At 44.1% G+C, this 14,979-nt stretch overlaps 1 protein-coding gene across 1 annotated transcript in view; it reads right to left on the bottom strand.

Moving 5' to 3' along the window:
• Positions 1 to 852: 852 nt before the first annotated feature.
• The window catches only part of aldh1a2 (aldehyde dehydrogenase 1 family, member A2), a 43,842-nt gene continuing 29,715 nt past the window's right edge, over positions 853 to 14,979 (bottom strand). The window contains exons 8-13 of the mRNA XM_061814086.1: positions 11,385 to 11,487; positions 9,192 to 9,376; positions 8,933 to 9,097; positions 6,527 to 6,684; positions 4,335 to 4,409; positions 853 to 1,674 (exon numbers count right to left, since the gene is read on the bottom strand). Coding sequence (XP_061670070.1) covers positions 1,602 to 1,674; positions 4,335 to 4,409; positions 6,527 to 6,684; positions 8,933 to 9,097; positions 9,192 to 9,376; positions 11,385 to 11,487 — 759 coding nt within the window. The 3' untranslated portion in view covers positions 853 to 1,601. The remainder of the gene's footprint in view (positions 1,675 to 4,334; positions 4,410 to 6,526; positions 6,685 to 8,932; positions 9,098 to 9,191; positions 9,377 to 11,384; positions 11,488 to 14,979) is intronic.

The following is a 14,979-nucleotide window of genomic DNA, read 5'->3' as shown; positions in this document are numbered from 1 at the left end:
AGACATTTTTATAAGTAATTGCTTCTGAACTCTCACCTCGTTATTGTGGTGGTCGATCGATTTTGCGAATGAAGTCGCTTAACAGAGTGTCAACTTCCTTCTTTCCAACTGTATCGACGATTTCTCGTTCCATCCAATCCCATCGGAGCTTATTTTTGACATATTTATCAATTTCTTTCACTCGAGAGAGGCGTCATCGTGTTCACTTGAAAATGGCCCTGTAATCTGCCGCGTATACAACAAGGATTTTCATTGGTCAGGAGGAACACAATCGACCAATCAACAGACGTGTATATAATCTTCCACCTCGCTTGCAAATGGACCGGAATAAGAACGATTCTGGCACAGGTTATGGTCGGAATATAGCAGAAAAATTTAGAATATATATATATATATTTTATGAATGCAATTTAAAAAGACGGAATTCCGCCTATAAACGGAAAACATCACATCTGTTCTATAAATTCAAAATGGAGTTAGGAATTGAGTATTGTGGTGAATTCTAAATCCATCTTTTCACTTTGAATCAGCAAGCACATGGGTCAGCCTTCACGTCTTCTCGGGAAATGGAAATAACTACCGTAACTTTCCGGGTCAAATTGCTACATAGAGTTGCGTTAAGCAAGTAGATTTTTTTTTAAAATACAATAAGTACATTACAGATTTATATTTAGTATTGCAATGTCACTATTGCTCAGTTGAAATGATCAATTGCCTTTCTCAATAACTTATCAGTTCAAAATGCATAAATATTTAAACCTCTTTGGTGCATTTCCAAATGGTTTCATTTAGTCGACAGCGACTACATTTGAATTATAATTCAAGCCCCAGTAACGACACAGAGACCAACAATTTACAGAATTTTTTTTTTTTTTACTGAAAAAAACCCCTATGGTCATTTTTATAATTTTATATCATATGGTTGTATAAACATAACATAGATGGACATCAATGACAATCAGTTACATAACATTCAAAGACATCTAGCCCTCTTTTAGCAGGTGAGAGTCAAACGTTTTTTGTTTTTTTTTAAAAAAAAAAGGTTCAAATCAAAGTCAACGTACAGTGTTAAGTCAAGTTAAAACAAAGACAATTAGAAATCAATTCGCAATTAACGTTTGATCCATTCATAACTGACGCTGATGACATCATCAGAGGTTTTGAACTCGGGGCACATGCTTGCATAAATTCTAGCGATAAGCGACAACGCTTGAGGTTTGACGGCACTGCCTGTGACACAGGCGGGAAGGAAACGTTGGACTGCAAATGCGGCGACGGCGTCTGCACGGGTGGGGACGGTGCCGGTTTTGGAGCGGTTGGAGGTTATTGGGGTCTGGCCCGTTGTCTTTGTGAGTGCTTTAGTGGAGTTAGTGGAGGAAGCAAACAGGGCGCTTCTGCGGTTGTCCGGCGCACGCGCTCAGGTCGGCCGGAAGCCGTCGCGTTGGGGCCGGCCGACTGTCCGAGGGGTGCGAGGGGGGGAGGGCGGTCGAGGGGGCGGAGGGCGGTCAGAGCCTGAAGTCACCGTGCAGAGAGTTTGATGATTTGTCACCTGTCAGTATTGAGGAAGATGCTACCTCCTCCTCCGAAAACAGGAGGATGCCTTAAGAGTTCTTGGCAACCATCTTCATGGTGATGGTCTTCACCTCCGTGTACTCCCTCAGGCCACTCTCGCCCCTGAAACGCCCAATAGCAAACATTAGGAATGAGATCCCTTTACCTCCGCTTTGAAATGTCACAAACTGATCGACCGGTAGATAGAAAGCTTCGCCTTCCGACCCGACTCCTACTTAACCACAACAGACCGATACAGAGTCTACCTCGCTGCGCCGATTCATCTGTTGATCTCCCGCTCGATTCTTCTCTCACTCATGAACTAGACCCCAAGCTACTTGAACTCCTCCACTCAAGGCATGGTCTCCTCCTGCACCCTTTTGTGACTGGGGACCGTGGCCTTAAATTTGGAGGTGCTGATATTCATCCCAGCCGCAATCCACTCCAGCAGGAGTTGAATATTGCAGGTGAATGAAGCCAACAGAACCACATCATTTGCATACAGAAGAGACACAATGCTGAGGTCGTCAAACCAGAACCCCTCAAAGGCTCGACTGCACGTAGAAATTCTATTCGTAAAGGTAACAAATAGAATCAGTGGCAGAATCCAACCCTTACTTGCAGATCAAAATTTGACACTGGTCGTACAGGGACTGAAAAGGGCTTCGAAACCACCTAACCAATACCCCCAGGGAACACGTCCAAAAACTTTCTCCAAATCTACAAAACACATGTAGACCTGCCTTAGGACCAAAGCAAAGTTCTGCTGGAGGTAGGAGTTGAATCTCCTTCTGATAGGGGACAACACCAGACGTTCCCAGCAGAACCCTCACAACATGTTTGGGTCTGTCTGGTCGGACCGGCATCTTCCCCGACCATTGAAGCCAACACATCACCAGGTGACGATCAGTAGACAGCCCCGCCTGAGTGTACAAGACAAACGGCCTCAAGTTCAATGATGCAACCACCAGGTCCATCATCGGACAGTAACCTCGGGTCTCCTGCTCCCTAACCCTGCTACCAAGTGCTCTCATGTCTGAAAAAACTGTTAGTTATGCTCAATAGGTGACGAGGACTTGAGTTCAGATCGTGGTCCATTTATCCCAGTCGCGGCCTTCAAGGTCTCATCACGATTTCTCACATAAACACGGAAGTCCCCCAGCAGAACAAGTGAGACCCCTTAAAGGACTCCACAAAAAGTCGTTATTCTGAACTGCTCCTTGGGGCCTAGGCACAACAGTCAAGATTGTTGCCATTGTTTGATGGTTATACGGCAAGAAAGATTACATGGGCGGTGATTTTTTTTTTTCTCGTCGTCTTATCCTAGCAGAACAAAACGCGACTGTGGCAGGTCTGCACACATACCCTGACCCTAACGCACCTGAAGAAGCCTTACATGAGCCGAAACAAGACTTTTCAAATGGCAGTATCTAAATCTGGAGGTTAGTCAGAACTAATTGGCACCAAAATGTAATTTATTCTCCTTAGCCCTAACCCTTATCCTAAATCCACTTACCTTTCTCCACATTTGTCTCCCATCCCTTCCCCTAAACCTTATCCTAATCCTAAATCTACTTTCCTTTTTCCTTATACCATCCCAACCCCAAACCCTTACCCTCACCTTAAGATTCGACTATTACATTTTCTTGAACTGACACACTTTGAGACATTTGACTTACGACGTCCAAAGGGACACAACTGACGACGATTTAATGACTTGGAGCGAGAATGTGCCCTAAGAAGTCTTAAATTTGGCGAAATGTTGCGCAACAAGACTCACTCTCTTACTTCTTGTTCTTCTTTTCCTTTCGGCTTGTCCCGTTAGGGCTCACCAGAGCGGGTCATCTTTTTTTATCTCAGCCAACATCGTGCATCCTCCTCTCTAACGCCCACTGTCCTCATGTCCTCACTCACAACATCCATCAACGTTTTCTTTGGTCTTCCTCTCGCTCTTTCGCCTGGCAGCTCCACCCTCAGCACCCTTCTCACTCTCTTGCCTCTGAACATGTCCAAACCACCCAAGTCTGCTGTCTCTAACCTTGTCTCCAAAACGTCCAACTTTGGCTGTCCCTCTAATGAGCTCATTTCTAATCTTTTAATCATAATAATAATAATAATTTCAACCTGCTCACTCCGAGCGAGAACTTCAACATCTTCATTTCTGCCACCTCCAGTTCTGCTTCCTGTTGTTTCTTTAGTGCCACCGTCTCTAATCCGTACATCACGGCTGGCCTCACCACTGTTTTAAAAACTTTGCCCTTCATCCTGGCGGAGACTCTTCTGTCACATGGACTCACTCTCTTACGATGTTTTCAACTGGCAGTATCTAAATCTGGAGGGTGGTCGGAGGTAGTTGGCACCGAAATGGATGGAAGCAGGCACGCAAATTTCATAAATTGATCTAAATTTGAGTTAGGCTTAAACTAAGGGGTGAACAAATTAAGGGGTTATTCCTAAATTTGAAAGGATGGGAAAAGGAAGTCAGTTTAGGTGAACAAATCTTTGGGATGGAGGGCCCGTGCACCTCCCTTCTTCATTTATGGAGAGGGGTTCAGGTCAACGAACCTAACCCTAATCATACACAAAGAGAATATCTAACCCTATGGTAAATATTAAGTATACATTCTAGGGAGGAAGCACATTTTGCTCTATGACTAACTGCGAAGAGACTCTTAGTGTAGGAATATGGTCCTATTCTCTCAAAAAAAGACCTAAAGTCAATATTAGCGATGTTGCGGTTCATTGTGTACACTCGGTGGACATTTCCCTCACGTCATACTCACAATTCACGTCCGTTGCCAGACATTTTATATCCTCCGAACGGACACTGTGTGCTGAGAGCGTTGAAGCAGTTTATCCTAAAAAATACACAAAACATTCATTATTACTCTTGTGCATTGGACTCACGGCGTGGAATTTCTGGCCGAAGCGGAATATCATCGCAGCGTTCATGAAGATGGATGGAGGAACATATCATCACCAGCGCCGTTGCTATTTTAACCACCCTCTGGATTTGATAACATAATCCCATTAGTATTTAGCAAACACAGCTGAAAGTAGTCAGTTGCATATTTGGGAGTTGCTTAACTTCAGCCATCTGGGAAGGAAAACACGGAATTGTTCAAAGCGGGAGAAATGCAAATGTCAAATAACGACTTCATTCAGAGGAAATGTCACAATTTGGTAGCAGTTTATTGTGGACATTTTAATTATCTGTTGCGAAATTAAGATGGAAAAGGCTACCATTTGCAGCCCATTGTGTGCAGCCGTGTTAAAATGAGATCATTTGTGCATTATAATTACAAACAAAACAGTCATTTCGTGCTCATGGTGAATTATGCTAACTTAGACATGATGGATTCAAAGGTATAAAATACAAATAAATAAAAATGTACCGTAATTTCCAGCCTATAAACTGTTTCTTTTTTCACACGCTTTCAACCTTGCGGTTTATGCGGTGATGAGGCTAATTTGTGGATTTTTTTTTCTCACGGCCGCAAGGGGGCACTCGAGCGGGAAAAATAAAAGTGAGACCGGTGGAATATATGTGCCGAGGAAGTGACTTTTACTGGCCCTGTTAGCGCTGCGCTAGTGTGTTACTGCCATGTCTCAGTGATTTTAACCAGTTTTTTTTTTTTTTAACCGGCCCTGTTAGTGCGGCACTGGCGTTAGCATTAGCACAGCGCTAGTGTTAGTGCGGCAGCGCTAGCGTTAAACTCTCTGTGCACTGTCTTAGTAAATATCTTGGGTTTCAATGTGGGCACTTGCGGCTTTTACACAGGTGCGGCATATGTATGTACCAAATGGTATTTCCTTACCAAATGTAATGCTTTAGCGCGGCACTAGAGTTAGCACTACTGTTAGCGCTGCCCTACTGTTAGCGCTAGCGTTAGCACCGCGCCAGCGGTAAATCCCTTTCTGTGTCTTTCTTTGTAAATAACTCATGTTTCAATGTGGGCACTTGCAGCTTTTACCCAGGGACGGCGTATGTATGTACCAAATGGTATTTCCTTTACAAATGTACTCGGTGAGGCTTGTAACCAGGTGCGCTCTGTAGGCTGGGAATTACGGTACATTTGCAAGAAATGTAGTGGTTTCGTCATCTACTGTCCGTAACGTCATCAAAAAATTCAGTCTGGAGAAATCTCTGCATGTAAGTGGCAAGGAAGAAAACCAACACTGAATCTCCAGAAGCTTCAATCCTTACTGCGACACTGCATTTAAAAAAAAAAACAAAAAAAACGCTGTCATTGTGTAAAGAAAGATTGCAGGACATTGTTGACATGCTGACTATCTCTCTCTCTCTCTCTCTCTCTCTCACTCACTCTGTCTCTCTCTTTCACTCTCTCCCTCCCTAAATTGTTCTGTCTACATGTTCTCAACACTTATCTTCCAACATACAGTATTTACTTTATTTTGGAAAAAAAAAAAAAATAAATAAACATGCAAGTTACTTTACAGCCGGTTTAAGCATTTTAAATAGTTATGCCAGGGCAAACCTTAAACCTTGAAGGGCCGTCACGCTACATATTGCCTAAATGTAGCTTTAGCTAAGGGAGTATCGCAGTCCAACTATGATAAGTGGTGAAAAATGTTTGGCTCATGCTGGATTTTAGCTTAAAAAAAAAAAAAAAACTACCCTGAGCCGGAGCCATCTGCACATAATTACACAAGGAAAACTCAACAATTATGGACGAAATCAAGAAGAAACATTTTATAGCCATTTCATTACACATAATGAAATTAAGGTGTCAATTTACATCTCCACTTGCGTTGTAGTTGTGCGTTGTTGTGTTCTGTTGGTGTGTTTTACATCTAGAATGCCGACGCCGGAGGGTAGAAAATGGGAAAAAAAACAGGAAAGGAAACATTTCTTGTGTAATGATAGAGAAGTGGCTCGTGGCCAGTATCCAGTTAGTGAGGGCCAAGTGTACAAAAGGCCCGCAGGAGTGGCGCAGTCAAAAAAGAAACTCACCAGACAGTGCCAGCCTGCATGGCTGTAGATACGGTCATGGCTTTGTTGATGTCGCTTGTGAAGACCGCGGCCGTCAAACCGTAGTGTGTGTTGTTGGCCCGCTCGATCACTTCCTCCATCGTTTTGAACTTCATGATCTGCTGCACTGGTCCAAAAATCTGCAAGGCATTTCAGAACATACGCACGGCTCACTCGGAAGTTTTAATTGTGATTGACGGGAATGTTGCGTCCGCCAAGGCGGCCCGTGTTTTCGTCGCAGTTTGATTGTCTGGTAGCAAGAATATGCAAAAAAAAAAAAAAGTTTTCCACAAAACGTAGTGGAAGGATGCCGCGTGGGCCAAGAAAGAACTCATTCTCCCTTTTCTTCCCGCTAATTAAAATACTTGTTTTTACTAAATGTATTTTTCCAAAATTGAAGACAGGGACACCAGTTATGCTTCATGTTGACTTCTCAGGTCCTGTTATAAACAATATTTCAACGTTGAACCAAATAAAACTATGACATACATACTGCGCGAACACACACACACACACACATACACACACACACACACACACACACAAAACAATCTTACCATTGTTATTCTTAATTTTACATTTTCTTTTTCATATACTGTTTGTATATATTTTTTTAAAAATTGGCTTTAATTATGTGATGCCCCCACTCAAGTTACTATACATGGTTTCCGATAAAAGAATCCATTTTTGGTGGTGATTTCTTTATTGGATTACGTGCATCTATTGCTACGTGTTGTCTATTTTTTCCCCTCCATAAATAATGCACGAATTTGAGTCAGCCATACAGTGTCAGTGGCGTCCAATTTTTTTTTAGGCTGGGTGGGGGTCTTCTCTACTGGGGTGCCCATTCTAGTATCTTATTACTGTCATATGCATATTGCATGGATTTTTCCAACATGTCCATGTCGTCATGTATTATATATCACCACTGTATTGCAGAATCTTCACATTTCCAAAAATTTTTCAGGAAATCCGAACGCTATGATCAAATTTAAAAAAAAACATCAACATAACACCAAATCCAAATCATGTTCACCTGTTAATGTAATTCAGGGGTGCCCAGACTTTTTTACCACAAGATCTACTTTTCAAGCAGCCAGCCTCTCGCGATCGACGGGGGGTAAGCAAACTCATGTTTGATAAGATTTCTTAAGCGAGGGCTTAAAATAGGGGGGACTCGCCGACTAGCATGTTTTCCTGTACTGTCGTCGTTTGCACGTGCGGTGAGCCAAAGGTCAGAAAAAAAATGTTTTCTCGTGGCAAGGCGTCGTGATCGACCAAAACTGCCTCGCGATCGACCAGTCGATCGACGCATTGAGGACCCCTGATGTAATACGCCAAAGGATCGCTAATCACCACATACTTCCCAAACTCTTTTTCAAAGGTCTCAGCCATGAGTGACACAATCGATAAAACCGTAAGGTGACTAAACAGTATTAATAGGTAGAAATTCATCTTTACGTAATTTAACTTTCGTGGCTCAAGAGTTGCCTCTGCATCAGAGCAAGCTTACGCAAATCTATTTGAACTCGTAATTGTTTAAATCTTTCACTCTTAAGGTCACGAAATTCTGTTGCAAACCTTTCACAAGGCTTTTCAGACAGCTCAAGAACGGTTATAGATTGATTCTCGAGCAATTTTCACCATCTTAAATAGGTCGACAAGGACAAGGTTGACGTTGGGGTCAACAATCCAGAGCAATGGTGAGTGTGGTAAGGAAGTGAAGAAACGAGTCCAAGCGGGGTTGGAACGGTTGGCGGAAGGTGTCTGGTGTTCTATGTGACAGAAGAGTCTCCCCTAGGATGAAGGGCAAAGTCTATAAAATAGTGGTGAGGCCGGCCATGAAGTACGAATTAGAGACTCTGGCACTGAAGTGACAAACGGGAAGCAGAACTGGAGGTGGCAGAAATGAAGATGTTGAGGTTCTCGCTCGGAGTGAGCAGGTTGGATAGGATTAGAAATGAGCTGATTAGAGGGACAGACAAAGTTGGATGTTTTGGAGACAAGGTTAGAGAGAGCAGACCTCCATGGTTTGGACATGTCAAATGTTTGGTGTGGTTTGGACAGAGAGTGAGTATATCGGTAGAAGGGTGCTAAGGATGGGGCTGCCAGGCAAAAGAGCGAGAGGAAGACCAAAGAAAAGGTTGATGGATCTTGTGAAGGAAGACATGAAGACAATGGGTGTTAGAGAGGAAGATGACACGCTGTGGTGACCCCTAACGGGACAAGCCGAAAGGAAAAGACGAAAGAAGAAGAAATAGAGTGATAATATGTTGGGGGAAAACCCCAGAAACCGACAATGCGGAGACTGTATTGATTCCACGAAATTGAAGGTATGTGGACACAGGACGTTTCCGCCCGGCAGCGATGATGTTAACGTAAGCGTACCTCTTCTCTGGCAAATCGCATGTCGTCCCTCACGTTGGAGAACACAGTGGGCTCAATGAAGAAGCCCTTCACGCCCAGAGCTTTGCCTCCACACTCCAGCTTGGCACCTTCGCTGATGCCACTCTGGATGAACTCCAATACGCGATTCTGATGCTCCCGACTGATCTGTGAACAGTTGAGATGCACGATTGAAGATGAGGACGTAGCATTTTTGCCCCAAAATCCCCGCCCCGATCAAAATACGAGTTTGCTCTCTCACCTGCGGACCCTGCTCTGCAGTGGGATCAAATGGGCTGCCCACCGTCCTCCTCTTGGCTCTTTCCACACTCCTGCGGACAAACTCCTCATAGATGGGCTCCTCCACAAAAACCCGCGAGCCTGCGGTGCAACACTGGCCGGCGTTGAAGAACACGCCCTGGTGGGCCTCTTCGACAGCCAAATCCACTGAGGAAAGAGCAGGTCACCAATAAAAGCTCACGAAAAGCTCACTTCGCGTTCTTTAGTTAAGGATAACGACACTGACAAATTTGGAAAAATGAATGGAACAGAAATAGTCACATCTGCAATGTAAACATATTCTTTTGTCTGAGTCTGTGCAAATGTGACACCTGAGAGACAAGACCCTGCTGTTACGCACAAAGGTTTACGGACCCCCGTGATTTATGGGTCTTAGCAAAAGCACCCGACTGAGTCTGGGTCTATTTTCCTGATTTACAGACCTCAGGGAGAGATGCTCTTAAGGCTGTTGAAAGCATTTGAACGCCTCGCCTCGCCCAGTTTGGTGAGATGCTTCCAATCTATCTGAAACCCATCCATCCAACGCCATCCAATATTAGGTTTCTCACACATTGCGCATAATTCTTTGGGTTGAAGGTCTAGAGAACAGAATCCAGGGGTTGAAGTGTTACAAAAGCTGGGGAATATCAATAGTTTGGTTTGTCTATAACCACGTGGTGAGTTCCAGGGCTCCAGGATGCAAGATGATACCATTTTTGTTTCTGAGACATGAGTCATGAATCAAAAAAGCGACCAATTCCTTTGACAAAAGAGAGCCAGTCAGTCGTTGACAAGCCGTACCAGGGCCTTAAAAAACTGCTGGTGTACGGGTCTGCGACTCTTTTTCACAGTGTTGCAGGATGTGTAGCGGGCCTTAGACGCATTTCACCTGGTTTTGCCTTACAACAAATTAAATCTAACATTTGTGGACATTTTTGTTGCCTAGAAAGAGTACTACAGATGCATTATTTGCCTTGAGAATGCTTGTGGAAAAGTACAGAGAAGGTCAGAAGGAGCTACATTCTTTCTAGACCTAGAGAAAGCTGATGACAGAGTACCAAGAGAGGAACTGTGGTACTGCATCCGCAAGTCTAGTGTGCCAGAGAAGTATGCTTAGAATCTTACAGGACATGTATGAGCGAAGAAGAACAGTGGTGAGATGTGCTGTAGGTGTGTCAGAAGAATTTAAGGTGGAGGTTAGGGTTAGGACTGCATCAGGGATCCACACTGAGCCCCTTCCTGTTTGCGATAGTAATGGATAGGCTGACAGATGAGGTTAGCCTGGAATCCCCTTGGACTATGATGTTCGCAGATTATATTGTGATCTGCACTGAAAGCAGGGAGCAGGTGAAGAAAAAAATAGAAAGATGGAGGCACACACTGGAAAGGAGAGGTATGAAGATTAGCCGAAGCAAAACAGAATATATGTGCGTGAATGAGAAAAGTAGAGGGGGAAGAGTGAGGCTACAGGGAGAAGAGATAGCGAGGGTGGACGACTTCAAATACTTGGGGTCAACAATCCAGAGCAATGGAGAGTGTGGTAAGGAAGTAAAGAAACGGGTTCAAGCGGGGTGAACAGTTGGCGGAAGGTGTCTGGTGTTCTATGTGACAGAAGAGTTTCCGCTAGGATGAAGGGCAAAGTTTATAAAACAATGGTGAGGCCGGCCATGATGTACGGACTAGAGACGGTGGCACTGAAGAGACAACAGGAAGCAGAACTGGAGGTGGCAGAAATGAAGATGTTGAGGTTCTCGCTCGGAGTGAGCAGGTTGGATAGGATTAGAAATGAGCTCATTAGAGGGACAGCCAAATGTTTTGGAGACAAGATTCGAGAAAGCGGACTTCGATGGTTTGGACACCTCCAGAGACGAGAGAGTGAGGGTACTGAGAATGGAGCTGCTTTGCAAAAGAGCGAGAGGAAGACCAAAGAAAAGGTTGATGGATCTTGTGAGGGAGGACATGAGGACAGTGGGTGTAGAGAGGAAGATGCACAAGATGACAAAAGATGACACGCTGTGGCGACCCCTAATGGGACAAGCCGAAAAGAAGAAGTTTGTGAACATTTTTGTGGTACTTTTGTCCTATCATTTCTGTAACAAACAATGATCAAAACACATCTGCCTTTCACACTTGGCCCATAAAGTGTCACCGAGGAAAACATAACTTGTTAACTTACAGTCTGCATCTGCAAATATGATGTTTGGATTCTTGCCTCCCAGCTCCAGCGTCACTCTCTTCAGGTTCGTCTTCCCGGCTGCTTCCTGGATCAGTTTTCCAACCTAAAGGGAGGAAAAAAAAAATACAAGCTTACTCATATTGACGCAGGACTAACGCCTCTTCACGATAACTTGTGGACTCGTTTAATCCCTTCAGTAGCTACCGTGATGAGTTCAGGAAGTAGTAAAAAAAATATTTGTGTGGAGGGAGAGGAAGCATGAAGAACTTGTGGGTGGCTGCTTGTCTGCGCACCAAAACCGAGAAGTAGAGTACTCATGTATCATTTGGGAGGTTTCCTTTGTAAGCGTTCTGGGATAATACTTTTCTATGCAAGTGTGTAATAGTCATTTCTAATGTTGGGATTGTCTCTCCAATGCACAAACAGTCCCTGAATACTTCATCAGGTATACCTGCAGTCGAGTTAGTACAATGGAATACGAAATCTGTCTTGGCAAAAAAAAAATAAACAACAGTCAAGCTTCATAACGATAACAAGGCTTCATTTTCATTTACCGTAATTTCCGGCCTACAGGCTGCGACTTTTTTCACACGGTTTCAACCCTGTGGCTTATGCGGTGATACAGATACAGCCGCAAGGGGGCACTCGAGCGGAAAAGGTAAGAGTGAGACCGGTGGAATATATGTGCCGAGGAAGTGACTTTTACCGGTATGTTTTTTTTTAAACCCCCCCTGTTAGCGCTGTGCTAGCCTGTTGTTGCTGTGTTACTGCCACATCTCAGTGATTTTTACCAGTATGTTTTCTTTTCCTGGCCCTGTTAGCGCCGCGCTAGTGTTTGTGCCGTGCTACCGTGTTTCTCCTGTGTTGCTGCCGCGTCGCAGTGATTCAGGTATGTTTTTTTTTTACCGGCTGTTAGTACTGTGCTACCGTGTTGCTACTGTGTAGCTGCCGCGGCTGTTTATTTGTTTAACCAGCCCTATTTGTGCTACCGTGTTGTTCCTATGTTAAGCTAAGCTAAGGTATTAAACTTTGAAGACACTTTCTCTCCTTGTGTACTGTCTTTGTAAATATATCATGTTTTAATGTGGGTTTCAGTGTGGGCACTTGCGACTTTTACACAGGTGCGGCTTACGTATGTACCAAATGGTATTTCCTTTACACGTGTACTTTGTGAGGTTTATAATCCGGTGCGCTCTGTAGGCCGGAAATTACGGTATATCAAAACCTTATAGATATGCACGAGGGAGGCAAAATATTAGAAACACCAGTCCAAAGTTTAACCACAAGAATAAATGCATTGTTAAATTAATACTGCTTTAACTGTGTCATTGATATATGAGCATTATTGTCTTTGTAAAGGCAGATTTGGTTTCATTGGATCCGGCCAGCGTGTATTTCCCCTGGCAAGTGAAGTCAAAGCAAACAGTTATTTTATCCAAGAAAACCACCTCTGTAAACAAAAGACGTTCTCTCAGCACGGTTCCTCAACAGTCAGGTGTGCGTCGTTGGCACTGCAGCACAAATGTAATCAGACAGCACAACATTTGCCTTGGACTCATGTGTCTTTGATCATCGTAGTGGCTGACTAAAGGGGAGGCTCGCGTAACCGCAGCGTGCTGAGCTGCCGGACTCGCCCACGAGGAGTCACAGCCTCACGTGAGTCGCCGCCGGGCAGGGGGGGGGAGTCCGACCCGAATCCACCTGCAGCCACACACAGCGCTGCACAGAACTGCACTCGGCGAGGAGATGCTCCTCTCTCCGTGATATCCCGCTACTACTTTTGCGGTGACTCACTGTCTGGGCATGGGCAGCTTCTGACAGAACTGGCTCTTTTTCCACGCTAATTGATTCCAGATCACACGAAACAACAGGAAAATGTGTAGGAAGAAAAACACACGGACCACTCTCAAGGGAAATGTTCAATCAAGACAGCGTAATTAAAAACGAAAAATATGTTTTTCTTACTTGGTGCCTCCAAGCGAGATTGCGTGAGAGGGAAAACAGGTTGTGCGACATCTTATAACCTATGACTATTTCTGTTCAACAGTTGGACGTGGATTTGGCCCGTGTTTTTCCCATTTAGCCGTTTTCTATCACACGTGTCCCCATGAGGGTCAAGGGTGAAGTTGTAGCCCATCCCAGATGACTTTGAGCAAGAGGCGGGGTATAAACGACCATTCACATGCACTTTCACACCTATAACCAACTGCCTAACATGCATTTTGGGGGAGTGTGTGTGTTTAACCACAGAAAGGCTGGAGGTGTGATTCAAATCCCAAGTACTAGTGAGCAGCTTCTGGGTTTCAGTCTCTGCTCATGCCTACCTGGGCGAAGTTTACATGTCAGGTCCTTCTTGTGTGGGTTTTCTACAGGTATGCCGGTTTTCGCCCACATTCCAAAGACTATCTTGTCCATAGTTGCAAACGTGAGAGAAAATGGTTGTTGGTCTCCACTGAGTGTGGGAAGGAAGTGAAGAAACGGGTCCAAGCGGGGTGGAACAGTTGGCGGGAGGTGTCTGGTGTTTTATGTGACAGAAGAGTCCCCGCTAGGATGAAGGGCAAAGTTTATAAAACAGTGGTTAGGCCGGCCATGATGTACAGATTAGAGACGGTGGGACTGAAGAAAAAACAGGAAGCAGAACTGGAGGTGGCAGAAATGAAGATGTTGAGGTTCTCGCTCGGAGTGAGCAGATTGAATTGGATTAGATATGAGCTCATTAGAGGGACAGCCAAAGTTGGATGTTTTGGAGACAAAAGGTTCGAGAGAGCAGACTTTGATGGTTTGGACATGTTCAGAGACAAGCGAGAGAGTGAGTATATTTGTAAAAGGGTCCAAAGGTTGGAGCTGCCAGGCAAAAGAGCAAGAGGAAGACCAAAGAAAAGGTTGATGGATATTGTGGGGGAAGACATGAAGACTGGGTGTTAGAGAGGAAGATGACACACTGTGGCGAGCCCTAACGGGACAAGCCGAAAAGAAAAGAAGAAGAAGAAGGTCTACACTGTATGTGTCCAGGGTGTACCCCTATTTCTTTCCAAAAGTCAACCACAATCATACTGAGGACAGATGCTATCTGGGATAAACTAATGTAGGTTTGAAATGGAAAGATTATTAGACCGACTCACGTTTGTTTTCATTCGTTTTTTCTGTATTACCCCAATCACCTAACATCAATTGTGTTATAAATCTGCTCAGAAGTACGAAGACGAGGGCAAAAATGTTGACAGAATATAGATGCAGTGGCAGAGACACGTGAGTGGCCATGATGAACAATGACCAATTGCACTGTTCCTCACACTCATGGTCGTGGCAATGGAGTCAGCAAAAACCATTATGGATACCAAAACTCAAGGCCCGGGGTCAGATCTGGCCCGCCACATGATTTCATGCGGCCCGCTAAGCCAAATCTAGTGTCAATTTCCATGATTCTTGTAAAAATCTGTACCAAAATTTCACATTGTCATATATCATAAATGATAAAGTTGAGATATTACAAGAATTTTTGTGTTACCAAATGTGAATACTTGAAAAACCAATTCCAAAACTAGTTCATACATTGATTCTGTAAATATGATGAGATGATTAAATACTTTTCTTC

This window comes from Syngnathoides biaculeatus, chromosome 3, assembly GCF_019802595.1.
Source record: "Syngnathoides biaculeatus isolate LvHL_M chromosome 3, ASM1980259v1, whole genome shotgun sequence".
Classification (NCBI taxonomy): domain Eukaryota; kingdom Metazoa; phylum Chordata; class Actinopteri; order Syngnathiformes; family Syngnathidae; genus Syngnathoides; species Syngnathoides biaculeatus.
Note: the sequence above shows the minus strand (reverse complement) of the source record. Positions and strands in the feature narration are given on the sequence as shown.